This window comes from Ammospiza caudacuta, chromosome 3, assembly GCF_027887145.1.
Source record: "Ammospiza caudacuta isolate bAmmCau1 chromosome 3, bAmmCau1.pri, whole genome shotgun sequence".
NCBI lineage: Eukaryota > Metazoa > Chordata > Aves > Passeriformes > Passerellidae > Ammospiza > Ammospiza caudacuta.
Window position 1 is genome coordinate 29,699,498 of NC_080595.1, and position 27,948 is coordinate 29,727,445.

Genomic DNA, 27,948 nt, shown 5'->3' on the forward strand with positions numbered 1-27,948 from the left:
GCAGTGAAAATGAAATTTCTTGTGTTAGAATCAAAAACCTCATTTGCTTAGTACAGTCTCGTCTGGATTTGTATTGTATTGGATGTTCCTACACACTGCATACTTGTCTTGATGATGTTAATTGAGCTTTATCTTTCCTGACCTGAACCCTGGATGCTCGGACAATTTCTATGTATTTCTCACATGCTACTTGATTTTGCTTCCACATCTGTAGGTTTCTTTTTGGTGTTTGAATTTGTCAAGGAGTGTCTTGTTCATCAACATAGGCCTCCTGGCTTTCTTGTCTGACTTCCTCTTGTTCAGGATGCACCATTCCAGAGGTCATCCTTGGATATTAGCCAGCTTTCTTGGGCCCCTCTTCTCTCCAGGTCTTTATCCTATGGTATTCTACCAAAGAGATCCCTGAAGAGGCCAAAGTTTGCTCTCCAGAAGTCCAGGGTAGCAAGCTTGTTGTGCACCCTTCTCACTTCCCTAAGGATCTCAAACTCCACCATTTCATGGTCCTGGCTGCCAAGGCTTCCTTGGAGATTCACATTTCCCATCAGCCCCTCTGTGTTGGAAAGAACAAGGTCCAGCACAGCATTTCTCTTTGTCAGCTGCTCTTGAACAGAGAAGCATTTCAGGAATCTCCTGGAATTTTTATGCCCTGGTGTGTTGTCCCTCCAACAGCTGTGGGGGTGGTGGAAGGTCCCCATGGAGACCAGGGCTTGGGAATGCAAGGCTGCTCCTCTCCCTGTCTGCAGAGGGTTTCCTCTGTTGGTGTCCCTGTAGCAAAGCCCCACTATAATGTCACCAGTCCCTGCCCTCCCCTCAGTCCTGACCCATCAGCTCTCGCTTGGCTCCTCATCCATCCCCAGGGGGAGCTACAAGCACTGCAGCTGGACAGACAGCACCACTGTCTCCATAGCTCCCCTGTGTTTTTATTTATAGAACTTTCGGGTGTGTTTATTAGCTTTTTTCAAGTTCTTCTTACTTGTGGCAGTACTTCACTTTGCTGTTAAAAAATTATGCATGTGCTGAATATGTGTTTTCTTAGAGATAGGAAAATACATAGTAAGTACATAGAACTATTAAAATATTTATTTAATACTGCCTTTCTAAATACTTGTATTCTTCATCAGGAGTGTGCTTTTAAATTTGAATTTTGTATTAATAGTTTTAGCAATGAAGTGATTACAGATCATAAAGATGCAGTGTCTCACTGTGGAGATGGTGCCTGCCTTTTAGATAGGAAAATTGTTCTTTTATTTGAGTTAAAAAAGGAGCAATCAATATCTTCAAGTTTTCTATTTCAAGATATGGATTTGCTTTTAAATTGTAGGCTCATTTTAAGAAAACAGTGCAGAAATAAGTTATTTCTGTGGTAAAATATTTTCCATTGATCAGTCATTTGCTGTTTCAAATACTAAAGTACAGAACTGAAAGGAACAATGTCAGCAGGTTACAGGAAGGGTTAAATCTTTGTAAAAGGTGTTTAGTGTACTTTGCAAGATGTCATGCCTTTATTCTGAATATGAATCAACCTGCAGATAAAAATATGACAGAAACTATTAGATGATTCTAGACCTGTAGTTTAGAAATGAGGGGCATGCAGAGACACTACTTGTCTGTGCAAGCTGTGTTAGAAGATGGTATAGGACTGAATTCCATTGGCTGTTCCTCTTGGATATTTATCCTAATAATATTTTCAGTTTTTAAAACTTTTTATTTTAGGGGTAGTGATTAAAAAAGTGAAGGGAAACAAATTTCAGTGAATATTGCCTACTTCTTATGGACAATTCATATGGATATGACAAACTTGCTTTTTTCCATGTATTGCATGCTAAGAGACTGTGTGAATTTAGCAGCATAAAGGGCTGGCCCCAGGAGCTGGAAATGGAGGAAAGAGATGAAAAGTGATTTGGCAATGTGCTTCTTTTGTTCACTGATCAAGCAATGGCTGCTCCATCATATTGCCCAAGACGTGTGTAAAAAAACCCCTGTAGTCGAAGAACCGTTGTTTCAGTTTCTTGCCATATTAAGCTGGGATCTAGAACTGGAATGAAAGAGGAGTTGGCTTTTTTTTGCTATACTCTGGCACAGAAAGAGCATCTGATAGAGAGCAAAGTTTGCAGATAACTCAGGTTCTTAGTGGGCTGCAGTGACAATTGATAGTGATATACAACAAGCTTTTTTGTGAAGTACCCATAACAGTAATTTTTTACCATTATTCCATCTTTCATTTTTCACAAATATACTTTTAATTTGTACATAGGTTAATAGTTTATGGTGATGTGTTTGGTTTTTTTCCCCTTTTCATATTATGTGGAAATGTATTCTATCTTAGATTTTGTAGGTTTTTAAAGTTAATATAGGCACATACTTACTTGTGTTATTTTTCATCACTCAGTTTAAGAATAATATAAAAGGAAAGAAGGAACTTACTTTTGTTTCATTATGGTTGATGAAGCGCATGCCTTAATAGTCACCTACTGAAAGACTTTTTTTGTACTGTCCATAGCTATTTTTATATACATGGAAAAGTCTGCCACTTGCGTTGCCTGAATTGGAGAGGAAGGAACATTAATATATTTAAAGGTTGATCTCACTCTCTCTGACTTCATCCAAAGTTGATTTATTTGTAGTTCAGAGTAAGGAATTCTTCTTTGCTTTGTATCAGGAGAAACATGAGTTGAATTAGTTTATTGTTCATAGATTTGTCTTCTATTACTCACTGCCTCAGCCATAGAAATTTTTGCCTGTTGTTCCTTGGAGACTTATTATAAGAACACTGTAAATCAGATTAACCACGCCAGCCTGAAATTCACTTTTTCCATGATGCTTACCTGTGCTTCTTTGAAGGACTTTGTTGATTTCAGCAATCAGACCTTTGAACTTTGAACTGAATGACATCAGTGACATGTTCTAAAGAACTGAATACTAATGTTCTTCCATATTTTGAGATACTTGTGGAAATTATGGGAATTTAAGGGTTGGGGTTTAATCCCAAGCTTCTGTGATTCCTTGACTTTAATAATTCAGTGCACATGACACTTAAGACACTGTCAGCTGTACTGGGAAAGCTGTGATGGTGACAGGCACTCATGAAAGCAAGATGTGCTGTATCTTGGCAGTTTTCTCTGGCTTTGCTGGTGGAGGAGCAGCTGATGGGATGGTACAGTGAAGCAGCAGCTGCTACAGAACTGCTGAGGATGCATGTGCAGGGCAGTGGGTCCCAAACTACAGGCGCTGGTTTTTAGGTGCAGGACTGAGTAGCACACTGTTTATGGCAGAATTTGGGGTTAGAGAACACCTGTGTTTACAGGTGCATGTAATTTTAAGTCTGTGAGTAAGGGCTGTGATGGGAGAGTTGGAGAATGCTTGGTGCAGAGTTTGTCTGCTGGTTCCACAAGTACAGATCTCCAAATGGAGAAACATGGCTATTGCTGTTTGGAAGTGTGTTTTCCTGAGCTGTCCCTTTCACAAGTAGATCAGCTGTTGGCATGTTGCTTTCCTCAGTCCTAAAACTTGTCTGCTGGAAGAGATTATGCTGAATTCCTCAGCTTTTGGATTCCACAAATTTTAAGCAGTTTTGACTAGTGCTGTGATTTTATAATTTCTCCTTTTTGTGTTTCCCTACCTTTTGACCCTTAAGTATATGAATTGTATTCTTTTCTAGACCCGGACACTTCGCTTACTTCTGGTTTTCCTTCTTCATTCCGTTAACTACTGGTACTAGACTACTAAATTTTTATTCTTATCTTTGTTTGTTTCACTTGGAGAGTTACATGATAAATCTCCTTTAGATATGAACTATGTACATTTAGAAATCGAGGCGGGGGAAAAAAGAAACCAAAACATGTTATCCCAAGACTACCCTGCATGCCAACAGAGATTAAAATATTTCTTTACTTCCTCAGCATCTCCCACCCTTCATTTGCATTCATTTAGAGATGAGACATTCACAGTTGTATAAGAGACCCCACCAGCCCCAGACATAGGCAGAGTTACAGAGTTACAGAATTACAGAGTTCTGAGGAGTCAGCAGGGGAGAGTTTAAAGGGCACTCTGTGGATGGCAGAACTACCAAACCTATCTCCTTTCTTGTTAGTTCTCTTGCACCAGCTCTGTTGAATTGGGTGTCCAATTTGACGGAAAACAAACTTGCAAAAAAGAACTACATTAAAAATCCGTATGATCCATCAGCATTCTTGCAGACTTCCTCTGCAGAGAAGGCATGTAATTTTGGTTTGGTTTTGTGTACCTGGAAGAAGAGCACTCATGTCCAGCTGAATCTTTTGTAACATCTCTCATGGAGTTCTTTGTGGCTTCTGATGAGCTCAGTTCAGTTTGTTAATTTGATTTCCATTTAATTTTAATTTTTTAAGAATTTGTCTAGTTGCTGTTTGGTGCTTTTCAAAATTTAACTTGTTAATATTTATTTATTTAATGGTTATGCTTATCAGAAGCTATAAATAGTGGGCTTTTCACAATAATTATGCAATTTCATATTTGCAGAAATTGCAATTGATTTTTTCCCCCCATTCTTACAGCAGTCTTTCTTCAGGAAAGAACAGCTGAGGCAATGAGAACTAATTTTGTAGGTGCTAAAATTCTGGGATTTATTGCATTTTTTTTAGTATTTCAAATTAATGTGTTCCCAAGCAGCCTTAGAAGCTGTATTTGAAACATTATTAAAACACTATATTTTCATATTTTGCTACCTTGCTGAATTCCTTTTAGATTTTCTTTCATGCATTTGTGAAACAGCTGTGTGATCTGATTGTTGTAAAGTGTGAGACTAATATTTTGTTCATTTTGGGCTTAGATTAGTTTGGAATATTTAAAACAAAATTAGATGCTTTTTTATGTATGTACCACTGCCCATTTGAAGGCAAATCTTAGGTAAATTTTTATTCAGTTTTGGTGCTTATTCTTTCTGCTGCTGTCAGTGTTTTGCTCACTGCATTCTAAAATTTGCAGTTGGTGTATGAAATTTAGGTAATTAATTTATTATCCCCACTTTCAAATGTTCATTTCTTATGGGTTATGCAAATGTAAAACCAAAAACAAATGCAGTTAACTGAACACATTAATTAGCATGAACCTAATTAAGTGTTCTTGATTTTGTGGGAGAAAATAGGAATGTGCATACAGCTGTTCAAAAATACTTTATGGATTTTCCCTTTCAAAGAAATTGATTTACCAAAGTTCCTCCTTTCTCTGTGTAACTTCCACAACTAAATAAAAATTGATGCTCCTTCATAATGTTTTCCTGCTGATAGTAATTTCTGAGAAACACAGCCCTCCTGATTAATGGATTTCAGCGCTGGGACTTTGAAGACTGGTGATTGTCCCCTTGTTTTCCCCCTGGTGGCTACAGTAGTACCTGTTTGCTGCTTCACTGTGAAAGGGGATGGTGAGAAGTGAATGCATACAGTAAATCTCTTTTTTGAAGATTTTTTTTTGATGGTTTATGTATTAGTAAAGTTGCTTTTTTTGTTTTCTTCCAGATTTCACAATGGCCTCTTAAATGTTAAAGATGTTCTTACAAGTTTTGACAACACGGGGAATGTCTGTAAGTCACTGTTTATTTAAGTACAGTACTATGTTGATAAAAGTTTAACTGCACCAATATAAAACATTTCTGTATGAGCCCTCAATAACCATTTAATTTAGCTGGGTCAGGGTTACCATAGCATTACAGTTTTATGTAGCGCCATTGTTTGTGTTGGATACACCCTTAAGTTCTCCCAGTGCAGGTTATTTTTGGTTGTGGCTATGGTGGGAACATTAGAGCAACTGGACTGGAGTGGATAAAACATTAGTTTAGCCCATTGATTTGTGTTGGCCAGGGGCCAGCAGTGGCTGTGTGAGGGACAGCAGTGCAGGAACATGGGAAGCAATCAGGGGTACTTCTAGCTTGGAGAGAACAAACTTGAACCAGAGAAACACAAAAGAAAGCACTCAGTCAAGTTGTGAAATTCCTCCCTACAGAATGTTTTGGATCCTAAAACATGAAATAAATTCAAAAAAAGAAGAAAAAATTGTGCAAGAAAAATTTACTGTGACTATTAAATGTACAGACATCACTTATGGCTTAGGAAGTGCTGGGTGTTAGGAGAATTAATGGGGCATATGTTTGTCCTGATCTTTCACTCTTGTCTAAGCATCAGTTACTGGCTGCATTAACCTGAGGCAAGATGAGCTCTAAGTGGGCCATCAATGTCTGACCCAGTGTGGCTCTGCTTCAGTATACTTATTAATAAAATTATCTATGCTATTAATGGACTTGAATTATCAAATTGTGGTAGGTGGTGGAAACAAAGCTGAGCCAACATTGAAACATTTTTAAAGTGATGAGTAATTACTATTATATCATTAACGTTTAGAGATATACATGTAATTGTTGTTTGGTTATTTGCCTTATCTTTCAGCTTGGTTTGTTTGTTTTCAAAGAAGAAAACTGATAGAATAAGTTGGTGAAGTTTGCCAGATGTTAAAGAAATATACACATATTTCCCTCCCCTCAAGCCAATGATATAGAACTGTTTTGATATATATGTTTCATCTCAAATTTCCAGTCTTAGTATTCCAAAGCTATGTTTTAATAAACATTAATTCTATTAGTTCTAACTATATAACAACTTAAGTATTTCTTTTGAACAGCAGAGAAAATACTTTCTGTGTGTGTGTCTAAATGTGCTTCAGGTAATGAATCAGTACAGTGTAATATGGTAACAGGATTTCTTGTTCTTTGTGTGGGTATTGAGTTTGTACTCAATCTACACAGATTTCCTTGTTAACACAAAGAATTTATTCTTCTAAAGTTCTTGTATGCTTTCCTATTGATAGATGTGTTGTCAGCTCCTCTTCCAGTATTTCAGCTACTTTTTTATTGATTGCAGATGGTGGAAAGAGACTTACACTCTAATAGGCACACCACCAGTGCTAACACAGAGTAATATGACATTTGTGGTTCTCACTGTTTCTCTGTTTATACAAAGATTCACATTTGTCCTTTTGGATTCAGAATTGCTTTGAGGGTTCATGCCATGCTATTATATACAGCGTTTGCCAAGTCATTTCCAGATTCACTGCTTCCCTATTTTTAAATGTCTTTGTCTGTGTCTGTCTGTATGGATCTACATATTACTGATTTATGCCTGTTTTACTATGCACTCTAGATTAGACTCTATTAGCATAACTGTAAAATTATCATCTTCTGGCAGCAGGCACTGCTGGCTTGGAGTGCAAGAATCACACTTTTTTGCTACCACCTGTATGGAATAGATGTTGTCAGTATCCAAGCCAGAATAACTTTGTGCCTGCTACACCATCATAGTGAAGTTCTCCCAGTCATATGTCTAGTGAGCTGCTCTGTTTGGGTCATAACTGATGGAATTTCTGCATGCTCCCATTCTCCCTTAATTCAAATTGGGTCTTTTTTTTTGCACTTTTCCTGTGTATTTCTTGACTCTCTTTGTGTTACCCCTCTTTGTGTGGAAATTATGAGGGTGTTGTGTTGCCTCCTTTTACCCCCAGAGGTAACTACTGTTGTCTTTCTAAAATTAGGTTGACTGGTTTTTATAGTTTCTGTAGTGTTCTACAAGAACTTTCTATTATCAAATCATAGTGTATTCAAAAAACCCCCAGATATTTCTGAAATAATCTTTGACAGTATCAGATTATTTCTCCTGATATTTAATACTAATGGAGCTAGCCAGAAGTCAATGTGCTATGTTCTTTTGGGGCACACTGCATAGCTAGCATTTATTTACTGGCCACTAAACTTCACTTAAATGAAGTTTAAGGTTTAATGACTTGGACTGACTTACTACAAAACATGGAAATGCTTTTGTGTTCTGGGTGTTTGTTTTGGTTGCCATACTGAATACTTACCAGCAAGATTAATGTTTTTTCTAGAAGTTAGTAGAAATAATGAAATAATTTTGTATGAAACAGATTAGCTTTTGTAAAAACTTCACTTTGTTTTTAAACATAATAATTTTTTCGAATAACATGGTTTTTGTAGTTTGGGGGAAGTTTTTTTGTTTCTTCTAGTGAGAACTTTATGTTAAAACAAGCTCTTTCAGGGACTGTTTCTATGGTCTTTCTGTTTGCCCTGCTGATCTCTGTGCTTATGGTTTTTGACAGCCACATCACTGTATGCCATCAAAAGAGAAGTGGTAGAGCAGACTCCAGTTAGTACCACTGTCTCCATACTCCCAGTAGGTATCAACTCAGTACAAGATGTGCCACTAGCTGGCAGCATTATATAAAATATCAATAAGCAGCTTTTGAGGAGTACTTGTGATTGCTTCCAAAAATGCTGCCTTACACCAGAAAGACTTCTAGATAAAAGGGGAGCCAGCTGCAGCAGCTGTCAGTGGTGTATTGCAGGGTCCCAATTGTTAACTTTGAAAATTGCCTCTGCACAATGGCTCGTTCAAACTTTGTATTTGTATACCTACACTTGTATTCTGCCTTTTAAAAAAAGATTTCTGAAGATGCATTTGCACTATAGGATTGCCATTATGAATGAAAATTCACATTACAAGTTGCAATGGGTTTTCACTTTCTCAGAAAAATGTGGAAGTTTTTTTCTCTCTGCTCATCCTTTGTGGGAGAGTGGTTTCCGCATGAAAACTCTAAATGAATTCTCCACACAGACAGGATGCAGTGCTAAATGCACTTCCTTCAGCTTTAATTCTATGCATAAACAGGAGGCAGGGAAAAGAGGACTGGTACGAGGGAAAGGATCAGTCTGTTCGTTTTAGACAACAATATGCCATCTGTTAAAGAGAGGGTACAACCTGACACCATCTCTAGTCCTGAGACAGTCCTTTAAAAGAACTGATGGATCCCAGGTAGAGGGTTTGGTGGTGGCATTATGGGATAGCATCAGCTGGCCCCTGGAACCACATGCTCATCCTGGCAGAAGAAATCCAAAAATTAAGGAAAATTCTGCAGGGATGAGCTTTTGAGAGTGCCTCCTTCCCTTGCCTTTCCAAGTGTGAGAAAGCAGTTATAATGAAGTGCTTATGACTCTATCCCAGAAGCAATCATTGCAGATTATGTAAACATTTAGATTAAGTGAAATGAAAAGGGCCAAAATAGAAACCTCTTTACTATTTGCCCCCAGTCTAAGCGAGCTACAGGCTGTGTAAAGGAGAATTTTAATAAGTGAAATACAGCATATTTTTGAATGTTCATCTAGTAGGGTTTTGTCTGATGTTATCCCAGAAACAAGATATTCTAGATGCTCAAGTAGTATAAAATTGAAAATATACTATATGTAATAGCAAAACATTTTATTGTAAACTGCACATAGCATTAGTTAATAATTTAATTTTCAAGAAACAACATGTTCAACACATACTTATTTCATTTTCTACTTGGCTAGGTGTACAATTATATGTTTTGGAACTAAAAGAGCAGCAGAGGGTGCTACAGTTACAGAGCTGCCCAGGCACACACTCCAAAATCGTTGCTCCTTTAGGCAAGTAGATCCTGTAAACTCTTAGGCTTTGCATTTGGGATAGATGTAAACAGGATAGTTTTAAATTCTGTTGCCTCTGTTTATAGAGGAAAACAGCTAATCTATGTGAAATCGAGGAAAAGTAGAATTTTATACTCACTCCTTTCTTGATTTTTTTATTTTAATAGTTTAATTGGTGGAAAATGTTACATGGTTTCATGAATTTCATCAAAACATAGTGTCTGGCTATAGCTACTGTTACAAAACACTCAACATCTTTAGAGCTGTTTTTGTTTATGATAATTTTACATTTAGAAGTTCTAGTCTCTGCAACAAGTTTTTTTTTAAAAATTTGTTATTTATGTTTTTTAAACTATGTTTCCAAAATAAATAAGGTAGCTAAACTGAAGGATATTTTTGCCCTTCATATAATATTTTTCATGAAAATAACATAAGAGAATGATTTTTTTTCTTAACTTTCAAGTTTGTGTCGAGGTGTTTTGGAAACAAAAATCAAGAAGGAAACAAATTATTTTTCTCTGTTTAGATCTCACCTTTTTTTCAGTTTATATTACATTTAAAATGATACTAAAAACTGGTAATTATGCAACTTCATTTAAAATTTACTTTAAAAATATTTAAAAATTTTCTTTAAAACAAAGAGCCGATTCTTCTTTCCTCCATTTTCTCAAATAACTAAAGCAAGAAGAATATCTTCTTTCTGGTGGTATATGATGATGGGTTTAGAGAGCTACTTGTTTCTTCAGAGCTCTCACTGTGTGCCTCAGATATGTGCACTCCTCAGTGGAGAGATGATGGCAGCTACAGAATGATCATGCTTGGAAGGATAGATGCCATAAAGTTACCTGGGGACAATCAGCAGAGGACATCCTTTATGGCAGCAGAGGCACTCCTGTGTTGCATGGAATGTTACCTGGAATCAGGCAGGGAGAAGAGTGCAGTTTTCAGCTGCTGCTGTGGAAGTTTCCCACATTGTTTTGAGTAAACATCTGGTGATCAGTGGTGAAAAGCCTGCCAGCTGGAAAATGCTTCCTGCCTCTCCATGCCTCAGTCAGTATTCTCACCTGAAGAAACTGCCACCCATTGTCCTCTCAGCCTTCTCTCATTCCTCTGCTGTGGCAGTTTGAAATGATTTACCATGGAAGAACCTCAGAGCCCTTTGGAGGTCTTCAGCAAAAAATAAATTGTCCGGAAGAGTGTTTGAGTAGCAACCATACGTGTCCTTTTGAATGAAATGTTGTATTTGTGATACCTACAATTTACTATTCACTATGCAGCTTCCTTTTAAATAAAACATTTCATGATCAGGGTTAAGAAAAACCAGCTGTTCCCTCCCTCCCTCCCTCCTTCATCCAATTAACTTCAATGATTCAGTTTACAGCATCATCCCAAGCAGTCATGTTGACATAACCCACATAAGGCATATGGAATGGAGCAGAAAATAAGTATATGGAGAGAAGCAGGCACCTTTTAAATTACTCTTGCTACCAGAATTGTTTTTATGAGGTTGTTCTCTGATGGAACATCAGTGATTTTGTCTGTTTTAGGTATTGTCCTGAAATATTCAGCTTTTCCCCACTCACTAAAATCTTCTATCAGGAACCTGTGTGTGAAAAGAGAAGTCATAACTGTGGTCAGTTTCCCTTTCATCTAAAGTACTTTTTTCCTACTATGTATTCCAAACATTATCTGTTTTTTTGCCTCTGCTTTCAAGCATGGCACTAGCTTAGGAGGTGAAGAAGCCCAGTTCAGCTCTTCTGAGTACCCTCTTTCTTGCTGGGTCAGATTGAAGTTTTGGTAGGAACTGGTTCTCCTGTTCAGGTTATTCCAATGAGAACCTTTTGGTAAAAATATGTGAATCTCTCAGAGCAACTGCAGTTACTTTTCTGTGTTGCTGAGCAGTTTTTTGTACCTTGGCACTCTGATTAGCTATCTTTTGGCATCATCTGTTGTCTTAATCTTTAAAAAGTAGTTGGCACTAGTAGGTTTCTAAGTGTACTATTCGTGCTAATCTTCTACAATGTGAAGTATTTTTGAAAGTATTCCATGTATTCTAAATGGATTACCATGAGAAATTGGATATTTTGATTTACATTAATTAAAACTATGAAAGTATAGTATAACACCTTAAAGTAGGTTGGTAGAAGGAAAGTGTGAATGATTTTAATTAATTTTATGGGGTTTACTTCTGCTTTAGGCAACTTATCTTAGTCACCTCTTTAACTGAGATAGGGCAGGATAATGGTAAGCATCCCTTTAAGTTGTGCTCTGCTATTATTCATCTTAGTCTTTTAAAACATTTTAAAGTTTTCTCTAAAAACATTTCAAATTTTAGCATAATTGAGGTAAATAGTTTCAAATGAGTTTGATGTGCACTGGGTTGTTACCATTTGTGTGGAACTTGCATGCTTCTTTGTAATAATTCACTTTATTCTTACAATTCCTTTCACTTGCCGTGTTCTAGCCATGCTTTCAGTGCTGCTTTTTTTCAGTGCTGAGATCTCCCTTCTGTTTGACACCACCACCTGATGCTGGTGGTTTCTGACATGCACATTGGATGGGCATTTCTCTGTATTGTGTTATAGCCCCATCAATGGCTGAAGTGTGGAGGCAGCAAGGACAGTCCTTGTTATTTGTTTTTTTCATGTAAAAGCAGCTGAAATGTTATGCATAACTTGAACCTTGTTTTGGTTTTGTTTCAAGTTTGGTTTAGAGAACTTTTCAAAAGTTGCACTGTGTTTAATTTTAAAAAATAATATTCAAATGGGTCAACTCATGTCTTCTTTTGAAAATGTCACAGTAAAAGGTTCCAATTCAATTTAACACCAATTCCTAAAATTGTATTAAAAAGACCCTACTTTGAGTAAAATATTTCTGGAAGAATATGAAAATTGGAAACCTTTGGTGGATGTATCCATTTGAAATGTTTTGTCTGATTGTTGCATTGTGATGATAGTTCTGACTGAAAAATATGATGAAAACTGATCTATATAGCAATGACCAGATGAAAATGGAATGTAGATCTAGTATTTAAAATTAGTAGTGTTGAAAATTCAGTGTAGATTCTAGTATTCTAGTACTTAGCTTCATAAATTAAATACTGTTATTGAGAGTATGTACATTTAAATTAAATTATATCAGGTTGAAGGTATTCTTTTAAAAATATCTTTTGATAATGTGGAAAGAAGTGGATAAGACTTTATTTCAGATATATAAAGAACTACTTTTTGGTAAGCTTAGTGAATTAAAAGACCCTCCTATACAAATGTTTTGGTAAACAGAAAATGGGTGAAGAGTAACTGTAAGTTTGTTAGAATTACTGGAGTTCAGCCTTGTGGTTTTAATTAAGACTGCAGCCCACCTGCAAAAGGTTTTAGTGACTATCCCATAAACAATGATTTAGAACATACTGGCTCTAGCAATGATTTCACATCTACTCTCCTTACTGGTAGAAAGTATCTCCTCATATCTAATGGTAGCCTTTTTTTACTAAAGCTTTAACTTATTACTGGTTTGGTCCTTGGCAAAACTGAAATTTTCTTTTGCCATAGCTTTTTGGTATATTAAATCATCACATGGCCTTGCCTATATCTTCTTTTACTTACATCCAGCAAGCCAAATTCTATCATGTTTTCTTAAGCTGCACTTTTTGTTAGGCTCTGACTTTTCTTTAGACTCCATACATTTGGTTTGCATCTTTCTTGAAGAGTGTTTGTCAAATCTGGGCATAGTATTCCAGTTGAGACTTCTATAATGCTAAGTAAACCAGGAGATTTTGCGTTTTACAGCCTGTAATCCAAATATTGAATTTTCCTCTTACAACAGCATGACTTTGACTCCTGTTGAGCTGTTGACTTGCCATAAAATCCTGGTCCTCTTCAGAAGGAATCAGTTATTCCTGACTGTGTATTTATGTAGCAGATTATTCTTACCCAATTTGAATACCTGGTGTTTGTCCCTGTTGAACTTCCTGTTTCCAGACTTCTCCCAGTTCATTGTTTTATCCTTTGAAGCCTGTTTTTCAACTTCCTGGACTTCTAAAATGGATAAATTGCTAATAGGCATGTTCCTTTAGATGATCAGTGAAAACACAGAACAAAGCACAGTCTGGTGTAGGCATTTATGAAAACTCCACCTGTTAAATTCACCTGCTTTTATAGCAAATCATTGAGAATTATTCCCATTATTCTCCATAGTCAGTTATCTTCACCCATTTAACCAAATTTTATTTAGTCTGTTTCTTATGAAATTGTCAAAAGACTTTCTGAAGTTTTAATACAAGACATCTACTCCTCCTGCCCTATAAACAGGCCACTAATCTTGTTCCTCTAGTGAATAGTTTTTTAATTAAAATCTGTAATTTATTTTTTATTGTTATACTTTATCATGGAATATGCATTAAAAGAATGAAAAACATGAATCTGTTTCAAGTTTTTAATTATGTGAAGATGAGGGAGAGGTTGAATTGAATGAAACATTATACTTAATTATCGAATGCATAATTGTCTTATGCACTGAAAGCCACCTGATGATTCTCTGCCTTACAAATTCATTCATTTTCTGAAGCTGTTATTTTAATTATTTATACTACAGATATATCCTATCTACACTTTCATGCACAGTTCTTTCTTTGAGTTCTTTGGTGTTCTGAAGGAGAACTGCAAGTACTCTGAGCTATGTACTGGTTTTGTGACATGTTTGGTCATCTAGCAAAAATTAGTATAGGATTTTAAAAGTCATCTACCGTAATACCCTTTATTTCCCATCTCCCTAGTTTTGATAAGTGTGACAGAAAGTGAAATAATGCAAGGTTTGGAGTTTTTTAATTTTTTTTGTTTGGGGCCTTTTAGGTAATTTGGGAGTACTCAAATGCGTTTGGGCTTCTTGTACTGGAGAAATAGAATTCTGTAATAATATTCAGGACTAAAGAGAAAGAAATTTGAGCCTGTTATACCTTTTAACACCAACTCCTTGTCTATTGTATTTTTGTCAAACTGTAGCCTATGCTTTGTGAGTTAAATTTACTTTCTTCTCATCTATTTGAGTACTGATTGAAGATGTTTCACTATCTGAGGGTTTTTTTTTACCATTGAATTTTTGAGTTCCCCTTTATACTTAGGCCCATCCCCATATTTTAAGGCAGTATTTGTTGTCATGTTTAAACATCTGATTTATATCAGCTCAGAAGATAATGCTGTAGTCCCCAAAGCACTCTTCTTATTTTTAATGCATCCATACAATATCACATTTGTGAAACAAATATTATATCCATTTTAGAGGTTGGAGATCTCATATGTCTCTACAGAGCTGTTCATGGTTAGAAGTGGGAGGCAGAACCAAGCCATCATACAGTGGTGGTATGCAGAGAACCACTTGACTTCTAACCTTTCCCACATACAGGTTTATTGCAAGATCTTTGTTAATTTGCAGTGTTATATTTTCAGGAGTGCCTTCTCATTTTAAATGCCACCTATTGGGGGTGTCAAAATTGAAGAACTTAGAGCTGTGTCAAGAAAGAGTTCTGGTCATTGCTGAGCTGAATTTTAGATCTTCTGACAATAAAATTTTGTCCTCCTTCAGGTAAGGAGGCCTTTCTACATGCTGAGTGGAATGGCCTGGAATTCACCACAGCTGAAACTCCAAGACTTGTGTGTCATTAACACTCCCTCTCTTTGTAATGTCAGTTCCTAACTTGAGGCATTCAAAATCTTAAATCTTTTCCTTTACTTTGATACTTCATCTGTGTCTGTCAAAAATAATAGAAGGTGAAACTTAATTTTTTTGTTTATTTAACCTTCTATGAGGTAGCTGCAGATTTTCTGTAGGACTTATGTGGTTTCAGATATGATTCTAATGATTAGAACACTTAAAAGGAAGTTTCATGAAAGCAGGGGTAGTCAGCACACCTGAGTTAGCAAAGAGAATGGGCTCAGAGCTTTTATGTGCTCACTTACTGGAGCTCTTTTTGGACAGTAAGACAAGAAAAAATATTACTAAATGTATTGGGTAATCCCTCATGACAGTGTGTCAGGAAAAACCCCACTGCAATCTGCCTATAAGTATGAATTTAGAATGTGAAGACAGTAGCCTACCTCACCAAAAGCTCATTCAATAAAATTTACCTATTCACACAGCTGAAACACTGTACAGTCTTAAGCCATTTTACAAATCTGCACCTTAGTATAAATTCTGTCAGGCTAAAAGTACTGGAATGTCTTCATAATAAAACATAATAGGACAAAGCAGCTTGTATACAGGGCCCTTATTTTGCTATATTTTGGTTGTTATTTTTAAGTTGTGGCAATTTGAAGCAGTAGGTTTGCTTACTATTTAATTGGACATTCCCAAAGTAGAAAATATTAATTCCTTTTGTTTGCGTGGTTAAAGACTCTGCTGAAAATGAGCTTAGCCAGATAAACAGAAGGGGTTTTATTACTAGTAAGAATTAATTTGATAATTTTGTCCACAGCCATAATCTGCTTTTAAAATCATGCATTATATTTTCTGTGGAAGACTAACCAAGATAAATTCCCTATGAGAAAGGCATGTGCAGCTGCACATCTGCTGTGGGAGAAGCTTACTTACTGACAGGTGAATCTGAGTCCATTTTCTGATTATTTCCTAGGTTAAAGTAACAGAGGAAGATTCTTAATCTTAGAATGTCTCAAAAAATATATTTATGTAGGTGGATTTTGGCTGGTTTTGATTGGAGTAGTGCAGTTATTTCTTAAACAGCAGTGAACTGTCAGTATTTATGTACTGTAATGTTTCTCCCTTTGCCAGGTGAGATTAGCAGGCATTTTCAAATGCACATCTGTGAGAAAGTGCTGAAACGAAAAGTCAACTATTTATATAAAATAACTCCTACCAGGGCAGAAGATTCATTATATTGATTAATAATAAGGACTGTGCTTGTTTGTATCTGGTTTTAGGTTAATAATAATATTTGAAAAAAGTTGAAAATTCACGAGTCTAAGGTACAAACTGAAGTTTGCATTCAATATTTTTCTTTTCTTTTTTTTTTGATATGGCATTTGTCCCTTTCTTGAGCTGTGTTTAAATTTCATAAGGCACAGTTTTTATTGTTTTCCCTAAAGAAACTCTGACATATAGCTATCAAGTTAAAGAACTTATGCATTTTAAAAACACATGCATGCAGCAATTTAATTATTCTTTGCTGTATGTAGACACACTCCTGAGGAATTTTGTAACTTTCTCATGAAGAAGCAGGCTTTTTACTTACCGTAAAGTTGAGCATTAAAATGTGAACAGCTATGTAAGCCATGACTTAAAAGTAATGACAGTAGCAGTAGCAAAAAGAAACCATTTACAAAGGTTTTAAGCTGCATTTTTAAGCTACTCAGAAATGCAGTAGGACCCACAAAATGTTAAAGATACACAGGAATAAAATGGCCATACAGGTTTGACATTTAAAAATGGAGATATCTATATTTTTTAAATGGACAGTAAAATATATTATCTTTCAATATACATAATTCAAAGAAATAAACAGGTATCCACTAAGACAATAGAATCATATGAATCAAGCAGAGATTCCAACTTTTGGAAGCCATCCAAATAATGCCTTCTAATTGTTTGCTCAGCTAAAATTCTTGTTGAATTATTTCCCTTGTTTTCAAAGCACCTGTTGAAAAAGAAGTATTTATCCTTCCAATTCCCATTGAATTTTCCTGTTCCAGAGATAGAAACATGCTGTCATGCCTAGCATTGAAAAAAGCTTAAATTATAATAGAGGTATTGTATATATTTTGAAGATCAGCTACTTAGCAGATACTTCATTCACTGCAATCTTTTTTGTAACTCATAAATGCTTTACAATGTAAATTTTTGCAGGAGCCGGTTGCACATTTCCCATGTTAATCTCCAGAAGTTATAATACCTCACACTTTCCATTGGCAGGCAAAAGTAATTATGATAGCAATCAACATAAATAATATATATTTTCAAATACTTGATTTTGCTGACAGTAGGTGCAGCACAACAATATAGCTAATTTCAGACAAAAATTGGTAGAGGTAATCTAAGTGCTTCGATTTGTTGTGATTGCCATTATATAAAAAAAATTATTTCCTCATAATTACTCTAGTGTTTCCTTTTGAGGATTCTCTTTATGTGCTCTTCAGAAAATGATATGGTAAATATTTTGTGTTGAAGTACACATTTCATGGTTTGTTGGGGTATGTGACAGCCCAACAGAAAGGAGAGAAATTATGCCAATTAATTCTGGAACGCTTATCTAGGATCAGATTGAACTGCTAATGAGTGAGAATAATTAATGAAAATTCTGTGTTTTCATATTGTGAAATATATTTCATGTGTTTTCAATTGTTTCTTAACTTTTTTTTTCTTTCTTAGAATAAACAGGTTTTTCTATGTTTGGCATTTAAAGGGCTTTGTTGTAATAGTTGGATGTGAACTATCAAAAAGAAGTAGGCAGAAAGGTGGAAATGATGAGTCCAATTATCATAGAATGGTTTGAGTTGGAAAGGATCTTAAAGACCATCCAGTTCCAACCCTTCTGCCATGGGCTGGGACGCCTTGCACCAGCCCGATTTTTTTCCTATTATCCAATCTCAACCTGCCCTCTGTCAGTTTATAGCCATTACTCCTTGTCCTGTCACTACATGCATTTGTCAAAAGTCCCTCTCCAGCTCTTTTGTAGCTCCCTTTAAGTATTGGAAGAGTTCTATAAGGTCTCCCTGGAGCCTTCTCTTCTCCAGGAGGAGCAACCCCAACTCTCTCAGCCTGTTTTCATAGGGAGAGCTGTTCCATACCCCTGATCATCTCTGTGCTCCTCCTCTGGGCTCACTCCAGCAGGTCCATGTCTCTCCTGAGCTGGATGCAGGGTTCCACGTGGGTCCCAGCAAGCAGAGCAGAGGTGCAGAATCCCCTCCCTGGCCCTGCTGCCCACGCTGCTTTGGCTGCAGCCCAGGACAGGTTTGGCTTTCTGGGCAGTGAGGGCACATTTCCAGCTCATGTCCTGCCTCTCACCCAGCAGCACCCCCAAGTCCTTGTCCCCAGGGCTGCTCTCAGTCTGTTCTCTATTCCACTTGTATTTGTGCCTGGGTTTGCTCTACCCCAGGGGCAGCGCCTTACTTTCACCTGGCCTTATTTGCATGGTTATTCCTGTTAGATACTTTTACAAATCAAAACATTTAAGTATAGGTATTTAATTTGTAACTGCAAAGTGTTTTTAATTCTACAATTACAGACATGTGTGCTGCTCAGAAGAGATTAGTCTTATGATTTTTTAATTGATCTAATTGGCATGGACTTTTTAATGTGTATGTATATAAAGCTATTACACATAATTTTATATGTTCCTATTATATATATATATGGAAAAGAAAACCTGTTTTTTTAACAGGGTGGTTTTTGCTAAGATATTGTCAGAGATTTATTTTACCTGACAGTTTACTTTGACCCTGTCTGAAATAGGATCTTATTGGTGACATAATTATTGTAAGATCATGAAAGTAGAACTACAATGTGCCATCTTTCCCCAAATGTTTGAAAGCATTGTCAGCTTTTGAATTACTGTCATATTTTTTCAATTGTTTTTAGTACAAGTCAAATTTGACTTACCTTAGTAATATAAAGAATCTCATTGTCTTCAGCAAGGCTTGTCAAATGAATCAGAAACATTGTCTTCCCTTTAAAATTGATTAAAAAAATCCCCCCAAATTATTTTAATTTGAATGAGGTGAGAATCTAACAAGTATTGAAATGTTTTCTGTACTGAATAATAAGGAGTGTGATAATTGAAACTTGGCATAGAAATGAGTAGCAAATTTTACTTTTCCTCCTCTTTTTGAATTGGCAATTTGAATGTTGCATAAAGTAGTTACCGAAACACACTTAGTACTTGATATTCCAAAAGTACAGTTCAAGAAAAGAAAAACTAATACAGTTAAGGTGATATAACTGCTTTAATGTAATATATTTCATATTTTATAGATCCATATTTCAAAAGTATATGTGTGTGTATATATATATTTGTAGAATTTGTAGATTTCATCTGTATATTAAACAGTTTGAAGGATGGTGGCAGGTACTGCCACAGTTGTTTGTCTTTAATATTTTAATTGGGTTTTTTTTTCCTACCAGAAATGTCATAGCTGAGGTATGGGGAAAAGATCCATGCTGCTTTCTGATGCTAAGAGGAGATGATTGCAGGAGGGAGTAGGAATAACACTGAGACTGGTAACAAAGTGTCAGAAGGCAAGGAGAATGTAGGTGAGAAAAATGAGTGGAAGAGTAGTGGCTGGGCTGGAAGGGGAATTGGAAATAAAGAAAAATAAATAAAAAATAATTGAAAATACTTGATTAGTTTTCTTCCAAGAGATAAATCAGATTAGGCAGAGAGGAGCCTGTATTAAATCACAATGAATAAGATTAATGTGGGCTCAGACTAGAAGTAAGAGGTGGGAAGGAGGCAATGCAGCTCAGCTTCAAGGGGGCTGGAGAGAAATAATGGGTGCCTCAGGTAATGTTTCCTATAGGGCCAGCAAAAGAACTGTATTTCTAGAGATCTCGCTGATCCCTTCCTGTGCCTACTCAGGTGAAATATGTATTTCATTCTTTTTAACTGCTGATATTTGTTTTAATTTACTTAATTTGTGTAATCGTAAAGAAATTTAAGGTAATCTGAAAGTCACAATCCTGCTATCAACTTGTGGAGGAGCTGATACTCCAGACGATGGGATTTTTATGTTTAAAAATACTCACAGAAGTATGTTTTAATGCCTTGGCTTTACAAAATGCACCATTTTGCCTGTGCAAATGGAAATATCATAGTTTGTGCAGCTGCTTGGAGAGCAGATCTCCTCCACCTGCCAGAAGGTTCTCAGTAATGGTTGGCTCGTATGTTATTTATCTCAAAGGTTAAGGTCTGATCTGCTGAAAAAAATCACAGCTGAAATGATGATTGGAACAGCAAAAGCAGAAATGTGAAAAAAAAAAAAAAGGTTCTAGGTTCTTTAGGCTCTTAAGACTTAGTGGATGTGTTTCCTCTTTCTGTGGTTCAGGGCTTCATCTAATGAAGGCCTTGTTCTGAATTCTGTCTATTCCCAGTCACCACCACATGTAAGAAACATAGCCAGCAAGGACTGTGAGGTGAAGGAATTGTTCTCTTAGGGGTGAATGCTTGGCTCTTCTTCAAATAAAGATACTGAAAAGCAGACAATTAATAGCCTACATATGGCTTTCTAACTAGAGAAGCCCACTTTATTAATAGGTAAATTCAGAAAGTAAGAGAAGGATCTGTATTTAATTGAAGTGTGAGTATTGGTTATTTTATCACTAAATGAAGACTTGCCTCTAGTTCTGTGGACTAGAAGGAAGGGGTGGTCCTCGGTGAAGTACAGTATGTGGGAGTATTTAGTTACATGTTGCTTCCTAAGGCAAACAGGCAACACAGCTATGCTAAGGGTATAGCAGCATTTCCTAACTAATTTTGTAATTTCCAAAATTTGGCAACTCAGTGTTACTTTGAGGGAAATGCATGTTGTAATTCTGTATACAAATTTGTACTATAATCATTTTATGCTTAGGCTTCAGATCACAAACCCAAGAATCCTTCATGTGGAAAATAGTACTTGCTGAGATAACTGGCATGCATAACTTGTACTCAGAAACCATCTTATTTCTGAAATCCGTATTTTCATTTGTATGTCTAACCCTTACAACCTGAATCATCCTATGATTCAGAATTCTGTTATGGTTTTATAGATAGTAGTTTGTGGTGATAAAATTGGATGTAATAATCTAGCAGTTGGAGGTAAATTTCAGTAGCCCCGTGTAAGAGTATGTTAAAATCAAGATTGTGTCATTTGTTGTCAGTTTAAGAAACTTTCAGTTTGTTGTTTTGAATAGTCTTATAGACACTGATCAAACTTAGGCTTTATTGTTGCACAAAGTCTTAATTTAGTAAGCTCCTGACCAGAAAACATTCTTAGTTTGTGGGGAATGCAAAAGCCACACACAAGCAAAGCAAAATAAGGAATTTCTCTACTTCCCATGGGCAGGCAGGTGTTCAGCCATCTCCAGGGCCCCATCACACATAGTGGTGAATTGGGCGATCACTTCAAATGTCTCCACTGTTCCTCCTTCGTCCTCCCACTTTATACACTGAGCATGATGTCATGTGGTCTGGACTATCCCATTGGTCAAATATGGAATATCCCTTTGGTCCCTTTTGACCCAAGTATCCTATTTGGTTCACTTCTCCTGGTTGGGTGTCCTCCCAGCTTCCCATACACCTCCCCAGTCCCCTCACCAGTGTGGCGGTGCAAAAGGCAGAAAAGGCCTTGGCTCTGTGTAACCCCTGCTCACCAATAACAAAAACATCTCTATATTACCAAACCTGTCTTCAGCACAAATCCAAAATATAGCCCTATACCAGCCATGGTGAAGAAACTTAACTCTACCTTAGCCAAAATCAGCACTGTTTGGAATAGGTATGTAGTGAAAACCAGGAACTGATAAACAAGAGCAAAAAATTTTAAACAGGTGTTGAATGAGAACTTTATAAATCCTTTTTATCCTTGTAGCTACTTTTACAGTTAGTCTATTCATTTTTCTGAGACAGACATTGACCCCATTGTGAAACTAATTATGAAATTACTGGGTTTTTTTCTGTACATTAATTATATATTGAATGTATAATCAATCTAATTATTATATAAACATATCTTCTACAGCATCAGAGATCATAAACCTTTCTGTATCTCTGTTTGTCTATATGTGAGAGCATAGACAAAATATACACCAATCTAAAATTTAGCAAATGCAGTTTGAATGACTTTTAGAAAGTACCAGTCTGTTTTACAATGTATACACCAGGGTCTTAAACTCACCGCTGGGCCAAGCTAAAAAGGTAATGTCTGATTGTGATATTACTGCAAAACAAATGGTAGCATGCTACTCTGCTTGAAAACATAATGGCTTTATACTATAACCTTTAACCCTGAAATGATGCTTGAGTGGACCTTAACTCCAAAGTGAACATGCCTGAGTAAATAAAACTGTGGTTTCACATAACAGAGAGATACATTTTTTAGATCCTTTGCTGATTATATTGTGTGAAGGTCAATCTTCTGCCCCATTTCTGAAAGTCGGGTCAGAACAGAGATTTTAGGGTCACTTCTTCAAGTATCTAAGCCATTAAAATGCACTAATAGGCCCTGATAGCTCATTTTATAAGTTCTTAGCATTAAGCTGGACATTGTTTGGACTCATTTCAAATCCTGCATGTATCCTGCAGGGTTAATTAACATCTTTTTAAACTGATGTTTTTTGGTTATTTTGAATGAAAGTGCTTTGGTTTAATTTGTCACTATTTACTATCTTTTACCATGTGTGAATATATAAAATAATATTTACGTAAGATCTGTATATTGCTTTGAAAGTTAACTGTTTAATTGTTTTTTCCTAATTTAAACATATCAAGAATAGAGTGTCAAACATGCAGTGGGAGACAGTTGAATACCAATACAGAGCAGTTTGGAGCAGAAAATTTTACTCATACACTCCAACTATATTTTGCAGAGTGAAATTTCATGTCATTGTCTCCTGCTTTGTGTAAAATGCCTCTCTGTGTTACTTACGTAATTGCTATGAATCTGCTTGAAAGAATGCTGAGATTAATTAATTAACAATTTAATTAGAATGATGGAGCAAATATGTAATTAGGAAGCACATTTCAGTTTTCTACTGGGTAAACAGAAGCATATAAAAAAAGAGATAATTAATTCAAATTGAAATAACTGGTTTTTGAGAATAGTTGAGGACAATAGATTTGAAAATAGTATAGAATGGATGAGATTGAGACAGAAAACCCACAAAATATCACTGCAAATGAGAAGCATGTTGACCTCAAAAACACAATTAAAAAGTCCCCCTAGTATTGGATACTTTTGAGAAAAAAATATTTTTAAGAAATGAAAGTAAACTAAAACAAGTGGTATATTTTCAAAGAAGAGGAATGTATTAGCATTTGAAATTGTAAAACTATTCTTTCCTTCAAGAAAGTAATGTATTTTAACATGTATATTTTTTACAGGAAATATCTTTCCAAGCAGGTCTTCAGGAGAAGTTAGCAATTTTTTAGAAACAGCCTTGGCATCACCTCTCTCCACTTTCTGTCTGGACTAGTGTAAAACCTTAATTGTGCTGCAACCAGAAGCTCTCTGGTGTGTAGGGATTTAGGGTGCAGATTGAAGTCGTACTGCTCATCAGCAGGTACATTAATCACTCTGTCCATCTGGAATGTTCTCTCACAGTGTGGTTGCTTTTAGATCTTGTAAGAAAGTCAGTATTTAGAAAGGTGGCTGGTATGTATTTCCTCAGCACTGTAAATTCACAGAGCTACTGCATCATCAGATTGACCATTGTGAGGACTTGTTGTTTTGTGCTTCATATGGCAGAGAAGTGCTGGAGGTGAATTGTTATGGCAGGTGCGCCATAGTTATGATATTTTCTAATTTTTTCATGTAAACCATATATCACTCTTCCTTAGTTCCACCATTTCTTATGCCTGCAATTACTTGTCAAACTGTTTTTGCTGCACTTCTATTTGCTTTGCTATTCTTCTTTCATTCCTTCAGTCTAAAGGGAATCCTACTTACCTCATGTATAAGAAAGTTTCTTAGCTGAGCAGGAGAGCTGAGCTGTTCAGAAACAGTGCAAAATAGTAATTCAAAAAAATATGTGCTTGTTGAATGCATGGAGACTGAGTTCCAGAATAGTGCTTTCTGTGTGTAGGTAAATCCTGAGGTTCAATACTGCAGCAGTGGATGGCTGCAGTAGGCTCGGTGTCAAACTTCTGAATGTACAGAAATAGCTGGTAATTTCACAGGTTATTGCCATTATCTGATTTGATTCATAAGTAAAATTGGCATAGAGGATTCTCCAGCAAAGGGGTTTTTTAAAATAAATGTCACACCTCAAACCTAGCTGTATTCATTTTGATTGACATGCTAATTTTTAAAAAACCCTGGCAGAAACACAACTACTTTCATGCACATGCAACATTGTCTTTTTCTTTATAAACACACTGGAAGTAGGATGTAAGATAAAGGATTTTTTTTCAAGAGCTCCTACAACCATTGCCCTGCTGCCTCTACCCTCCTGTGATATTCTTCCTGCTACCATAAATCTTAGTCTACCTCCCCTTACCCCTCTTTGCAGAGATCAAGCCCAAGAGTTAGGAAGTGTATCAGGTCTGTAGTTATCTAAAGAAGGGAAAAGCAGTGATGTTCAGAGCAGTTTATCCATAAAGTACAAGTACATGTATATAGCAAGAAATCTTGTTGTTTGGGGGTTCTTTATAATTAATGTGGATTAAGGCAGGTGAGGACATGTGAAACTGAAGTTTTTGTCTTGGCATAGTTTTAAAATATTTTAGTTAAGCACATTCTAAAACAAAATGGGAAAGCAATCTCCAGAACATACTAGTGCTTCTCTACACAAATTCAGCTTTGAGGTAATTTTGTCTGATCTCTTGAGAAACATGTCTAAGTGAAGGTGATGGTAAATTGTGAGCTAGTCACTTGTTGGTATTGTACCACTATATGCTGTGCTGATGTGTCAGCTTGTTGCTGCTTAAAGGAGGTAGTCCTGTTCCATCTTTTGTGTTAATCCCAGTACATGATCATCATTGCTGTTCCTTATTTTGGCTTCTGGTACCAATCTGTCAGTTGGATCAGCTGTTTGATCTAATGGAAAAACTTGCCCACCTTGAGCACAAGTGTTGTGTTTGGTTTGTTTGGGGCTTTTTTCCAGATTAACAAACCTATCTCACACTCCCTGTATCCTCATTATCACAAGAACTGACACAAAGGTCACTGTTTACTGCTAAATTTGGAAGGCTTGAGTAGGTGTAGTCTAAAAGCACATCTTTAACAGAAGTTTACTCCAAAATAGAGTTTTCTCATTTATTTTAAGCTGGATACTACTCCTTTAACAAGATGAAAGTATGAGTCAACTTCTGTCATTAAAGAAAGCTATTAGATCTCCTTTAGCTTTTAGGGTCTAACAGTGTATAAAAGGCCACTAAAACATGTTTTTATTTGTCATTATGAGAGGAAAATGTAGCTATGAGTAAATACAGGAAGCAAGTTTGTCTGGTAAGAATAAAATTATATTTTTACATGGTCACTTTGCAGAGTAAGGCTGCAATTTCATTTCTTCCAAAGCAAGAAAATGAAGGTCAAGAGGGAAACAGCTTACTTCCTGAAAAGACTGCCATCAGACTATGTAGACCTCTACAAAAGTCATTTGCTGTTTACTGTACTCTTCATCTTTATATTCAAGGAACAAGAGCTAAGAAAATATTATGTACGCATGTTCAGCATTTTTCAAAATGAGAATCTTGGCTATTGCACTTTTAAGGCACAATGACCACTGATTGCCTAAAAAATTATTTTAATAATTCAGCCTTTTAGCTTAGGTTTAGGGCAGTATTTTGAAGCCATTACATTCCTTTTTATTTGTTGTATAACCTAAAATGGATAAGCTAATTTATGCTTTTGGCAGATGTAGATTAAGGCATACTTTGTGTCTGGGATGAGGTATGGGACAATAAGTTTGAATCTCTAATGATTTGAAATTATTATATTTACAAATCCATGAAAGTATATCTTTAAAATAATGAAAAAAGAATTTTGGTTATTGCTACCCTGCCAAATTCCTCATAGATACCTTCAAAAAAGTCACCCTCTTTACATGTAAACTCTCTCTTTTTTCACAACTGTGCAACAAACATTCAAAAAAGAGCAGTAGATAATGGATGAAACATTTGTAGTCTTTCTCTCCAGTTTTTCCCTACAGCATCATAGTTAGGAAAACACAGAGTTGGGGACTCCTAAAATTTCTGTATTTAATTACTCTTAATTTCTCTACAGTTTTCATAGTTGTGGTTATAAATTTCAATTTCCTGCTCTTCTCAGACTTCCATGATCTTTCTTTCCTGCCTCTGGACAGTGGAGAGAAAGGCTGAGGTGCATTACAGTGGTAATTACTTTAGTGTTAGAAAGTTTTCTCATTACATGAAAGGCTCAGTGTTTGCATCCATTTCTGAACTGCTGTAGGTAATGATTATCCTGGGTGTTCCAATTTATAGCATTCATTATGGCCAGATTAATTCTTCCCACTTCTTCTCCCCTCACCCACCCACACAGGTCTCAGAGAGACTCCACTTCCCTTAGGTGTGTGAGCCCTGGCAGAGTTATTTTTGTTGACTCTGGACAAAGGTGTGACAGAATTGCAAACTTGTGAATCGTGCTGGTGTTTGTTTGCTGGGTTTCAGAAGAAGCTGTTTATTTGAGTAGGCAATTTTCCTGTGTGAGCAGGTGAAATGTTGAGAAGGCAGCCCCTCATCAGTGGACAAACAAATCCTAAGAATTTAGCTAATGGCCCCCCTTCAGAGCGTAGAATAGATGGCAACAATTGTACTTCCAGACTAAACCAAGAACTACTTGTTTGGCTGCTAGGTGTTAATGCAAATTTGTTTTTCAGCTCATTCAACCCTAGGGCTCCCATCCTTTGATTTAATTAAATGTAATTGGTTACATTGCTCCTCCCAGGCCCCTGAGGTGTTTTTGTTTATTGCTCACTCTTCGCAATAATGCTTCAATTCAAGACACAAAATGCTCCATAAATAAGAGCTCTTTAGCCTGTGTTGGATTGCAGGGAGATTATTCCCCTCAAATAGTTTGGTTTTACAGTTAAAAGTGAATGACTAGCGAAATAAACTCATTGGGTGGCAAACCTAGCATATCCAGAAGCAAGGAAATAAGAAGGGTAAATTAGATCAGATTAGAACAAGAAATGAAGCTGTAATGTTAAATTAGTAAGGGATTGCAACCGGTGGTGTAAGAGCCATTGACACTTCTAAATGATGCTTCACTTAATAGGATTGCTATTGGTGCACTAATATGTTTTGAGGGTTACTATTTCAAAGTTTATTATTAAATTGCCTATGTATTTTCATTAATGGAAGATAAGTTTTAAATGGCATGCATGAGGCAACAAAAATTAACCTAAGGAAAATATTTAGCATGTTTTTCTAACTGAAAATAATGTCATATGTGATCTGCATAATTACAGTATTCCATTTTATATTTTTCGGATCACAATATTTAAAGGCTTTATTTAAAAGGAATGTTTAATTCTGTTTACATTCGGTTATCTGCATACAAGTGGATATGCAATCTATTTCACTGTTTAGAGATGCAAATAATCCTAACAAATTATACTGTGAAAGTCTCCCTGCTACTGTCCTAAAGGTAACTGTGAAAATTTGACATTTAGCTTTACTTTCAGTTTTTAAGCACTCCTGTGTCCAAGTAGTCTTTTTTGCCTTCCCGCAGTGCTCAAGGGAAAAGCATCTTCTGTTCCACAGTGCTTCTGTCTTTTTGAGGCTTTGCTTTCTCTCTTGAGAACAG

The 27,948-nt window shown here is 36.2% G+C and overlaps 1 protein-coding gene across 1 annotated transcript in view; it reads left to right on the plus strand.

The window, feature by feature from the left end:
- Nucleotides 1-27,948, plus strand: part of CAMKMT (calmodulin-lysine N-methyltransferase) — a 211,724-nt gene that overhangs the window by 8,917 nt on the left and 174,859 nt on the right. The window contains exon 3 of the mRNA XM_058802337.1: nt 5,493-5,557. Coding sequence (XP_058658320.1) covers nt 5,493-5,557 — 65 coding nt within the window. The remainder of the gene's footprint in view (nt 1-5,492; nt 5,558-27,948) is intronic.